General features: G+C 37.7%; 1 protein-coding gene across 3 annotated transcripts in view; it reads right to left on the bottom strand.

Moving 5' to 3' along the window:
* The window catches only part of cep162 (centrosomal protein 162), a 51935-nt gene that overhangs the window by 5420 nt on the left and 34151 nt on the right, over positions 1-12364 (bottom strand). For 2 of the 3 annotated variants that reach the window (XM_030158471.1, XM_030158470.1), the window contains exons 17-24: positions 10641-10753; positions 9198-9297; positions 8989-9115; positions 8094-8257; positions 5342-5446; positions 5016-5255; positions 1386-1601; positions 311-629 (exon numbers count right to left, since the gene is read on the bottom strand). In XM_030158471.1, the coding sequence (XP_030014331.1) occupies positions 311-629; positions 1386-1601; positions 5016-5255; positions 5342-5446; positions 8094-8257; positions 8989-9115; positions 9198-9297; positions 10641-10753 (1384 nt within the window). The remainder of the gene's footprint in view (positions 1-310; positions 630-1385; positions 1602-5015; positions 5256-5341; positions 5447-8093; positions 8258-8988; positions 9116-9197; positions 9298-10640; positions 10754-12364) is intronic. The other variant, XM_030158472.1, reaches the window with a different exon arrangement.

The raw sequence follows: 12364 nt of genomic DNA, 5'->3' as shown, positions 1-12364 counted from the left end.
ACAGACAAACAAACCCTGATGAAAACATAACCTCCTTGGCAGTGGTAATAAAGATTGATTTTCAAGAAAAAAAAAAGGGCAAACCTGTCATGGTCAGTGTTCATCTTTCCAAATATATAGTTCACATGTGAGTAGGTCAGATATCCGACCGATATCATAGAAAGATAATAACACAAACCAAATCAGATTGCAAGAAAGTGAAATTTTGAGGAATTACTTGCGATTGGTGAACTTTAGAATAGACATAATAACGATGACGTTCAGCTGTGACTCATGAGCCAACCTGAATCCTTTCAGAACCGCTCCTCACCTGTGAATACAGTCGGCTGGTACGTCTTCTCATACTGAGCAGCAGGAAACGTTTCCTCCCCGGCCGGTGCCTCTGCTGTATTAGAGTTAGCTGGCGTCCTAGTGGGGGCTGGTGGTCGTCTGCTCTCTGTGGAACGCCCTTCTGCTCTTACGTTGGGGACACACAGCATGGACCTCCTCTCCTTCTGAAGCCTCTCCACTGTGCGGTTCAGCTCCTGAATGGTTCGGGTCTTAGCAGACAGTTCTTGGTTCAGACGGTCGATGCGGACACCGAACGCTGCCTCGGCTTGACGCTGGTGTCTGCCAGGACTCGCTTGTGCCTGCAACAGAGAGGGGATTTGAATTGGGTTTATGTTCTTTAACTCATAAAATCATTTTTTTTATCTTTATGTTAAAGTTCTGTGTTTGATTACCCTTTGGAAGTTTTTTTCAAAAAATATTACATTTTGATATCAAGATTTCAAAAAGCTGTGGCTTGGAAGTGGTTAAAGTCATGCTGTAAAGGAGAAAAATATTGTGTATGACCCAAAGTTTATGATGGGAGTAAATTGACTCATCTAATTTGCATACTGTGACGTCACTGCGTGGCAGCCATATTGGATTGCATAACTTGTAGTAAAATTTAACTTTGAACATATTTCCATGAACGTTTTGTGTTTTTGATTTTTTGTCACTTTATCCTTAAAATAAATGAACTTAAGCACTAGTAGAAAGTAAAATGCAGTAAATTTTAGTAGCTTTTTTGTCTAGCAGCAGAGTAACCAAATCTGTCCTTATCTATCAAAACTAAAACTAAATAAACTTTACTTACTAAACCAAGCTGGGACCACGCCTTTCAAACTCAATTTTCGTCTTCACTTTCAACAGAAACATGCCCTGAAATGGTGTTAGGATTGAAGGGGCATGTCTGCTATCTATTAGTGGGAGGTGGTATCAAGATATGCCAACTCTATCTGGAGTTATGGTCTGTTTCATTCAGTTATGTTGCTTTGGCGCTTAAAGGGTTAACACACTTTTCACTGGTGTTGTCAGTGATGCTGAAGCTCAGAGCAGACTTTATTCTCTCCTGTGCCCACCTTGTGTTGAAGCTGCTGCTGCAGACACTCGATTTTGTCCTGTAAAGACGTTTCTTTCTGCTGGTGGGTTGCCTTCACACGCTGCAGCTCCTCCTTCAGAGTCTGAACCTGTGACGTCGTCTGTGGCTCTGTCGCCGATACAACAGCTGCTGCTTCCAGCTGCTGTTTCTGTTCCAGCTGCTGCTCCAGCTCTGAGATCTGCTGCTCATAGCGAAGCTGCAGGGTGTGCACAAACAAAAATACCACACAACTTCAGCTGAAGTGGATCTGATAACCCGATGAGGTCTTAAAAAGAAACAACCCTGCACATTTTCAGATTCTTATTCTGGATTTGGGGAAGAATTGCTTGGCATGATGTAAAGTCCCAGTAGAGGGATTAAAGGCTGAGTAAATGCCACTTTGAGATATTTGGCATCGGGCGATAATGTCACCAACTGGCTGGAGATAATTTCATGAATACAGGAGCGGTTCTTCAATGCAGGCAGCATAGACTTACACACAGCTTTGTCAGTATAACTCCTGAAGGAAAAATGATTGCACTCCTCCATCATTTACAGACATTTACATTCAAAAGCAAAAAAAAAAGATGAAATACAGGCACGATAATTATTAGAGAAATTCTGACATAACTCATAACGGTCCTAACCACGTCTCAGCTCTGAGGTGGGGCTGAGGTTATGGTCTGCTGCTGTCTGCACACGCCGCCTTATACTCTGTTATGTGGATGTGCAGACAGGATGTCTACAGCACAAGGTTTACATCTTGCTTCATTTCACTGTTCTTCAACCCATAGTTGTCCTTGTCTCTAGTTGAATGTTTGTTTATATTAGGTCTGTGTTTAAGTGTGTTCGTGTTTATGTTGAAATTGTACGTCATGAGCTAAGCAAAACCGAAGCCAAATTCCTTGTATGTGTTTGCATACTTGGCCAATAAAGCTGATTCTGATTTATCTGCCTCTATATCATTTACAAATGGACATATGTGTGTCAGTTGCTATGTTGTCAATAACGTTTAGGATGAGACACATGCCCTTCATCTGATATTTGCACTATATGACTCTGTACAGTCTTCCCTGGTCTCCAAAGTCTCCCTACACCTGCTCTCAAAAAAATTCCCTTTCAGTGATGTTAAATAAGTATTAATTAATGTAAATTCATGCAGGCAATTTTGTTTTTCCTAAGACCATCATTTTATCATATACAAAAACCAAACATACGCTTTCTACATTTTAAAATCATTAGCACATTCTGTTCTGTTTCATACTGGTCAGTTCTCATAAATTGTTGAAGCTCATAAAAACAGCTGAAGAAGAATATTCACTTTTTTTAAACCATGTTCATATTGAAGAAGAAACTTTGCAAACCATTCACACATGTTGGACAGTAAATCTGATCTAGTTTCAGAGTTTTCTCAACCACTATATGTCAAAATATGGATATGAATGTGGAGCGTATCAAACTTAACTGAATGATTTTCCTCAGATCTAATGTTTTCATTTGGTTCCCTGGTAAAATTTATCTTCTTTGCTGCTGTGGGTAACTCAGATCTTTGTACAAAGATATGGAAATAATAATAATAATAATAATAGCCTAAAATAAGTTGACATTATGTATTCCTTACTGAAAAACAGAACATATTTTTGTTGTGGGGTGACAAAATCACACTCGTGTTCATTTTCAAGAAACTTCAAGAAAAAAGTGTCGTAATCTATAACTATATGAAAATTAATGCACAGTTTTCACTTTAAACAATTCTTGGGCTGATCCCAGAATCACCACCTCTCCTCAGACACCTAGGGGAAAATTCAGCATATATATGACAACATGAACAACCACAGAAACAAAGTTTACTGCATGATGTCTCTGTTTGGCAAATATGTTCAGTTATTTAGCTGCTGGCTGCGTAAGATAATGATGGAATTAGCATTCAGCCATAAGCGGAATATATTTCCTTCTGTGAACAAGAAAGTGCTGAAATGTCTTCAGACGTTTAAGTCTTCAGGGTTATAGTATATATATATAGCGTGGGTGGCGTGGAAGGAACAGATGACTGTTCATAGAAATAAGTGGAGAGGTGAAGTCGACTCAGAGAAAAACTTTGATATTAACTTGAGACTGAAAGCTGTTACCTGATAAATTAATGCTTATGCATGACACCGTGGGTGACTTCACTTAACTCATAACCTAAAAAACCCCCAGCAACCAGAAGCATCTACTGATCTAAAATGTTCAATAATTGCTGAACCACTAATCCTGTCAATGCATGTAATTAATCAAGGTAAAATGCAGTTTGTTGTCTTTTCATGGTCATCAGATATGACCCATTTGGACGTTCAGAGGCTCCGCAGTGAACGTGGAAACACCATCATCTTCTGCAACATTAATTCACCAGTAAAACCCATGAAGTTGGATCAGTGACAGCGGTTGTATACAGTTGTTTTTATGTTTAGTTAATGCTATATTTTGCTGTAAAAGTAACTTTTTCTTCAATTTTCTCTGTTTCTGACACAATAACCACTGAATTTACTCTGAACTTTTATGACCATCTACATGATCAGTGGAATAATTAAAGGAAAATATCTGATTTAAACTGAAAAATGGAAAATGCAGAGGATAATATTATAACAAACGGAGATAACTCACGTAAACAGGGTTCCTACAGGTTAAACTGAAGACTTTTTAAGACTACTTAGAACGGAATTCAATGCCCTTCTCACAGCCTATTTCAGGGCCATACTGGCAAAAATTCGTGACTCCTAGATTTTAAGAAAATATATTCATTTACTCCTACGCCTTGATTCCCATGGTTCCAAGTCATTTCTCACCGGGGGCAGCAAAGACAGCGATAATTACCCCCCCCCCCCCCAAAAGGGGAGGCAAGGGGTATTGTTTTTGGTTCAGGTGGTTTGTTTGTTTCTTTGTTTGTTAACAGTCTAGCAGCAAAACTACTGGTTGAATTCTTACCAAATTGAGTTTATAGATTGCCAGTTACCCAAAATAAATGTGGTCAAAGTTCATATTTTTTATGAATTTTTTTTATCTTTATTTTTTCTCCCATTTACTTATAATGGGCGAAATGTCAGTGTCTACAAAAACAATTATTTTGTTTCACTTTACTAAAGACTTGGCACATATATAGAGGCAATAGATACGCTGACATTAGCACAAGCATAGACATGATGACATCAGCCGGATCGATGCCAAAATAAGCTAAAATACGTGCAAGGGGCGGAGCTTGTTGTGCCTGGAACCACTTGTTGGTTCCTAATTTCAATATAAATTGTCAGGTTGGAACAGGTGGAACTGAGTAGACTAACATTACTTTCTTTGCAGCTTGGACATCTCTCAGATACATTTAAACACAATACAGTGAACAGGTTTATGGCAACATAACTTAAGACCTACCATATAAAAATTAATACCTTTTAAAGACTTTTTTAAGGTATTAAATGCAGATTTGTACACTTCACATTTTTAAGACCCTGAGGGAACCCTGAAGAAAGATTAGATTTAGAGAAAACATTGATTTGGAAGTTGACACAAAAGCACTTCTGGGTGTTTAAGGGTTAAATATCTGTTTCTCAGTTTTACAAAACTGTCATTAGGCAGTTACATTTTCTAAAACATCTACCTTGATCCTCTGGAACTGTTGCTCCATGGCCCGTAGGCTACGCTTGGACTCTTCATCGTGACTCTCCAGCTCCGCCTCCAGCCTCTGAATCCTGCGTTCCAATAGGACGGTGACCTGGCTGGGGGGAGGTGCCTTCGCGGCATCCGTACCCTCCTGAGCGCTTGCAGAAGCTGCAGCAAAGATGAGAGCGGGCAGGGAGTTTGGATTTCTGTTCCTCAATATGTGCTCCAGCTCCTTGACCTGGAAAAGACGAGAATCCAATTAAACACAGACAGAAACTAATAACGGAGAGAAATCAGATGTTTGGCGTTACTCGTGTGACTAACCTGCCTCTCCAGATCCTGCATTCTCTTAGTTTCAGCTGCTTTCTCTTTGGACTTTTTCTGTTGCTCACTGCTTCTTCTACCCACATTCATTTTCAGCTTCTCGACCAAAAACATGAGACAGTGTTATTTCTGACGCAGCAATCATTCCTTTTCAAATCACTGTATTCAGTCGCACACTGTAAGAGCAGTTCTGTGCCTTTGGCCAGAGGAAATCACACAGTACTGTGAGCTAGAGTGGAAAAATAAAAGAATAAAGCTGCCTTGGATTTGAGTTACCGGGTCCAGGTCAGTCTGACAAAAAGCAGGCAATTACCCACAATTCATGCTTCCAGACCTTGACGAAGGTGAAGAACATCGTTTAGGAAAATTTGTACAAAACTTTGTTGGAGATTTAAAGAGATACAGTGAAGAGAAGAGGCTCTGAATAACAGTTGTTGAGTTAAGTTATTAAATGATTAAGGGTTTAATGACTTTAATTAGTACATCACTACGTGGCTGAGTTGCACTTGGCAATGGAAGTTTACTGGAAAATCAGACAAATCGCCTCTATTTCACATCCTTTAAGATCTGCTGATTTGTTTTATGTTAGACGTACACTACCAGGCAAAAGTTTGGACTCATCTGGTTTTTCTTTATTTTCATGACTATTTACATTGTAGATTCTCACTAGTCGCTTTTCCATTGAACATCTGCGCAAAACTTTACATTTACTAAATGTCGAAAAAACAGAAGTACGTAATGTTGGTTTTTCCATTAAATCACAAATGCGATGATTTATTTATTATCGCGAGATGACATGAGAAGTCATTCCATAAACATGGCAATGAATGTAAATATGGTGTTGATTTACAGATATATTCATTATTATTATTACATATTACCCCTCTATCTCGTACTAAATTAAAAAATGATCGGGTTTCCTGGTGTGTCCACATATACTGTGATATGTTTCTTCTTCTTCTTTGCTTGTTGTAATGTCCGTCAACATCCGTTTTTTTTAATTCACCTGACTCTAGTTGTGAAAAAAGGTCTTTCCATGGCAGTTTTCCATAATATACCATTTGCGCTATGCCCCGAAAAACCACCTATTTCCAGCGCAAAAACTTTTAATTGAAAAATGAGACTTTTGGCGAAATTGTCATTTTTCCATTAGGTAAATTTTTATGCACAAGTTATATTTGCGCAATTTGAGGGTCAATGGAAAAGAGACTACTGAAGGCATCAAAACTATGAATGAACACATATGGAATTATGTAGTTTAAAAAAGTGTGAAATAACTCAAAGCATGTTTTATATTTTAGATTCTTCAAAATATCCACATTTTAGTTTTTTTTTTTTACAGCTTTGCACATTCTTAACATTCTCTCGATGAGCTTCATGAGGTAGACACCTGAAGTGTTTTCCAACAGTCTTCAAGGAGTTCCCAGTGATGCTGAGCACTTGTTGGTCGTCTGTAGTTCATGTCATGTCATTTAAATGAGAAGGTGAGTCCAAACTTTTGACTGGTAGTGCATGTAAAATATCTTAGGTCGTTGGTAGGTTCAGTTTGCTTTTTTAATGTTTTAAGAACATTTAAAAAAAACTCCAATGCATTCATTACATCGTGTATTTACAATTTATAAACCACAGGTGTCAAACATGTGGCCCAGAGGCCAAATCTGGCCCACCAAGGGGTTTGTGAAATACAAGAACGACACTGAAGAAATGATCAATTAATGGTGTAAAAACCATCTTAATTCAGGTTCCACATACAGACCAATTAAATCTCAATTGGGTCAGACCAGTAAAATATTATAATAACCTATAAATAATGACAACTGCAGATTTGATCTTTGTTTTAGTGTAAAAAAGTAAAATTACATGAAAATGTTTATATTAACAAACATGATTTGATTTGATCTGTCTCTTCTTTATGTGAAGCACTTTGTAACATGTTGTTTTAAAAAGTGCTATATAAATAAAACTTTACTTACTTACAAAAAATGTGAATAACCTGAACAAATATGAACTTAAAATGTTTTAAGAGAAGTAAATACAATTTTACCAATATTCTGCCTGTTACTAAATGTTTTATGTATTTGTAATTGTAATGTAAGTTGTAATGCACATGTGTAAATGATCAAGTGAGGCAGAATATTGTTAAAATTGCCCTTGTTTTTCCTAAGATATTTCAAGTTGTTGATGTTTTTCAGATTTTTAAGGAAACATTGTGGATGTAAACATTATCCTAATGTAATTTTATTTTTTCTCTGTTATTATTTTACTGGTCCGGCCCACTTGAGATCATACTGGGGTGAATGTGGTCCCTGAACTAAAATGAGTTTGACACCCCTGTTATAGACTATTGGATTTAATAATAACCTAGAATGATTTTTCATGCTCTTATTGCAAAACTATCTAGATAAGATAAATATTATACACAAAAATAGAGGGATTTTTTCACCAGCTCCTTTCAATAGCTCAGTTTGAAAATAAATAATCATTAGGTGTTTTTGGTGTTTCTGCACCAAAAACAGGTGAATCTTCCTTTTGGTGTTGACTGGGCCTTTATGACACCTACTGGCAACATCTGTGCAAATAAGAACGCTGAAATCTGAGTGAAATTTAAATATATGGGTGAAAGAGTCAGAGAAAATGAATGACAATGCCCATCATGTACGCCAGTGTGGATGCTGTAGCGATGTATAATTTCACCCTATTTTCCACACACATCCTTATTTCGTAGGCATGTTTGCTTCTGTGTCAGTCTCACCTGTTCTTTGAGCTGGTGTATCTCAGCTGTAGCTGCCTTCAGTCTATCGGTGTCTCTGTCCAGCAGCTCCTGGTTCTCTGCAAACCACTGGAGCTTCTTCTTCAGGGAAGCCACCTCCTCTCGGTGCTTATCCTCCAGCACACGCACTTCAAACGTCTTATCACCTGACATGTTCACATACAGTAACGTCAGGGTACTGGGGGGTCAGGTTCTATGCAATAGACAGTAAACACCTGCACCTGCTGTACTGTTGAAAGGTCAACTTCAATAGTGAATTGTAAAAAGAAATAGTTAAGCCACACAGTATTTTGGAGTTGGTCATTTAGGAAATTCACAAAAAATCATGTGTTGAATTAATTCTTTGTTTTGTCATGACATCAACAAAAAATGGATGTCAATGACGTTCACCAGGGTTCCTACAGGTTTCTACAAGTTCAATTTAAGACCTTTTTAAAACTACTTAGAACTTTTAAAACTTTTTAAGACCCCACGGGAACCCTGGATCACTGAAGCGTTGAAGTCTTTATTTTAGCTCACATTTCGTTAAACACAAAACTTATTTCATTTCCCTTTTATTATAACATTTGGTCAACTAACACAACATTTTTCCGCTAAACAGTCACTTGATTTTTTTGAAAAATTATTTTAGCACTATTTATTTACTTTTGCTGTCTGATACTATTTTTATTCATGAATGGCTGCTTTTAAATGAGCTACTGGATTTCCCCGTGTGGACGAATAAAATATCTTTCTCACAAACTACATTTTCATTAAATATTTGTGTACTTTATCTTTGAACAGTTTATAATTAATAATCTAAGTGGTTTTAACAAATCCATCTTTCTTTGTTTGAACCTGCAGTTGTTGCTACTGTTGCCAGCTCCTCCAGTTTTACCTGAGGCAGAGGCGGCCTGGGTTTTAGCCAGGTCCCTCTCCTTCTTCATTAGCTGAAGGTCGACGTTGAGAGCCTGCTTTTGTTGCTGCAGCTGGTGAATGTCCTCTAATAGCTTGGCCTCATTTCTCTACATTCAGGAGCATACAGTATAATAAGTTAGGCGAGTAGTACAGAATTGTTTACAGTGCTTCAATCAGAGGAGCACTTACCTGAAATGCTGTTATTTGAGACAGCAAGTCTGCGATTCGCTGAGTATGACCCATTAAACAGACATTTCCCACAGGCCTTGTAGTTTTATTCAGCTGTTCCCTGCAGAAAATAAGGACAGTTTAGAATATAGTAAACCGTAATTCTCAAAATAAAACAGATTTTACAATATGCTTTATATAAACCACTTCTAATTTAACGAAGAGCTATTCAGTGTGTTGTCTCGTTTTCAATGGACATCCACTTTTGGAGGTCATGCATGTATAATAATGCATTTAAAACTAGGACACAGTTGTGACACTTTTACTAAATTTAGTTTTTTATAAGAAGAATATTCTCTTAAATATGCGCAACAGCCACTTTAATCCAATGTGCAATAACTTGTTCTACCTCCCAGTACTTGTATTATTATTATTATTTCTCTGATAACAGTAATCTATTTTACAGTGTGTATTTGTGTCTGTCTGTGCAATAACTGTTTTCATATGTCTTAGCTGTGTTTATGTCCTAATAATAATAATACATTTTGTTTATAGGCACCTTTCTTGGCACTCAAAGACACCGTACAGTAAACTGGAGACTATAAAACAAGCAATAAAACAGAAAAAAAAAAAAAAGGCGGGTTCAAAATCGGGCAATGCAATTGTTGCAACAGAGAGAAAGCGGTCCTAAACAGATGGGTTTTGAGTTTGGATTTGAAGAGAGGGAGTGAAGTGATAATTCTGAGTATCGGTGGCTAGGACTTCCAGAGAGTTTTGTTTTTGTTTAGGTCTTTTTTAACTTTGTGATTCAGAGAAACGCACAAGAATTCCAATGTACCTACAGGATGGGGAAGCAAAATGTACAATATTTTGAGGCAGGGATTGAAAGACAGTGTATGACCAACTAGTTTATTGAAAGTCATGAGAATTTATTTGTCACAAGAAAATGTCCATAGTAGAAAATGTTTTTATTCTATGTGTCCTCCTTCTTTCTCAATAACTGCCTTCACACGCTTCCTGAAACTTGCGCAAGTGTTCCTCAAATATTGGGGTGACAACTTCTCCCATTCTTCTTTAATAGTATCTTCCAGACTTTCTGGTAATAGTTTTGCTCATAGTCATTCTCTTCTTTCCATTATAAACAGTCTTTATGGACACTCCAACTATTTTTGAAATCTCCTTTGGTGTGACGAGTGCATTCAGCAAATCACACACTCTTTGACGTTTGCTTTCCTGATTACTCATATGGGCAAAAGTTTCTGAAAAGGTATGGATAATAGTGTTAGGTATGATTATGACATCAGTATATGTTTGGTTTCAAAATAACTGACGTAGTGCCTGCTGAGAAAAAACAACTAAATGTTCATTGTAAATTTTGCTTCCCCACCCTGTATATTGCGATGTATCTGTGCAAATGGCAAAATAAAGTCTATTCTGTTCAGTTCTAAATGGACATGAACACACCTCATGAAGGCCAGCTCACTCAGCAGCCTCTGGTTTTCATTGAACATGGCCTCTTCACTAGCCTTACTGCTCGCGTGCTGAGTCTTCATCTGCAAGTACAGCTTCTCGTTCTCCTTTAATAAAATAAAACACAACGGCACACATAATAGATCTTATCCAGAAATGTACAAGTGTACTTCTGAAAACTGGAAGATCATCAACAGGCTCATTAAAAAAAAAATGATCAAGAGCAAAGCAGCAGGTGTTGGGATTTTCAATGGACGCCTTTGAAATCATTATAAAACAGTGGGAAGGTCATGAATCATTAAAATCTAACACAGAACATGCATGACAAAACTACACAACTTCGAACTTCTGTAATCCTTGTGTATGTATGAACTGCCTGTGAACTACAGCTGTCACAATTATTATATTGTAGTTAATTGACATAGGTTTCTTTTCTACCACAATGTGCCTAACAGCAGATTAATAACACACATGCACATTAATAAGATAGATTTGCTAGTTAATTAGGATATTGGAAGCTAAGGCCTCAGATGATTGCAGTGAGGTCAAATAATAGTAATTATGCGTCTGTTACATGATCATTATGGAGAGTGTTCCCTGACAGGACATCAGTGGAAGGTTGAAGCACACACAGCCCACATCATGACCAGACTCTCATCACATTAGCCACATCTGTAGGTGGTCTTGCTCACTCAGTGACATCAGTAACACCACTTGTAATGTAAAGACTGACGAATCAGAGGTCGCTCTACAAATAATGCAACCAGCCGCTGCTCACATCACGTCTGCTGAAAATGGAAAACTGCTGGACCATACGGTTACAAAATGGATCACTCTTTTAAATAGTAAGCAAGCTTTACTCACTTGCTTTACTGTAAATGACTGATAAAACCTTAGTGATATCCGACTGTCAAATGAACTATCTGACTCTCAAGGTTGGCTGTAGTTGAGAGCTGAACCTGATAAATGTTAAATATTAGAGCTGCAAATATGTAGTTATTCAATTTAACTTCATTTATAGAGCACATTTCATGCACAAGGCAGACTCAATGTGTTTTACAACAGGTATATAGCATAAAAAAACCCAATCATATAAAAGAGAGTGCAATTGCAAGTAAACGATCATATGTACACACATTTAAACTTGCACATACCCACACAAGCGCACACACAACTCAACAGAATGCTGTTGAAAAAAGGTATGTTTTTAACCTCTTTTTAAAAATGGCTGCTGATGTGCCAAGTCTAATTGTATCAGGGAGGGTGTTCCATTTTTGTGGGGTATATACATTAAAAGCTGCATCCCTCTAGGTAGGGATGGGAATCGTTAAGAATTGAACGATTCCGATTCCATTATCGATATTGCTTAACGATCCGATTCCTTACTGATTCTCTTATCTATTCTCATTGGGTGAGGGAATAAAAGAGCACAAACGGGTGTGTATGCATTAACTGTCTTTTACATTTCCGTCTGCACAGAAAATATAACGTATACAGTATGTACAAATAATAAGAACAGATGACGCCAGGCCGGTTCGGAAGGGGGGGGTGCAGTGAAAGTGAAACTACAGACTCTTTACTAATTCCTCTATTGCTGCATTTCTACTACGTGGAACCAGTTCAACTCAGCTCGGCTTGTCTCCCGTTGTTGTGCACCTCATTTCCTTTCCCTTCCTACCTTCGGAAACTTGTATTTGGGTACAACATTTGTTGCCCAC

Source organism: Sphaeramia orbicularis, chromosome 16 (genome assembly GCF_902148855.1).
Source record: "Sphaeramia orbicularis chromosome 16, fSphaOr1.1, whole genome shotgun sequence".
Classification (NCBI taxonomy): domain Eukaryota; kingdom Metazoa; phylum Chordata; class Actinopteri; order Kurtiformes; family Apogonidae; genus Sphaeramia; species Sphaeramia orbicularis.
Note: the sequence above shows the minus strand (reverse complement) of the source record. Positions and strands in the feature narration are given on the sequence as shown.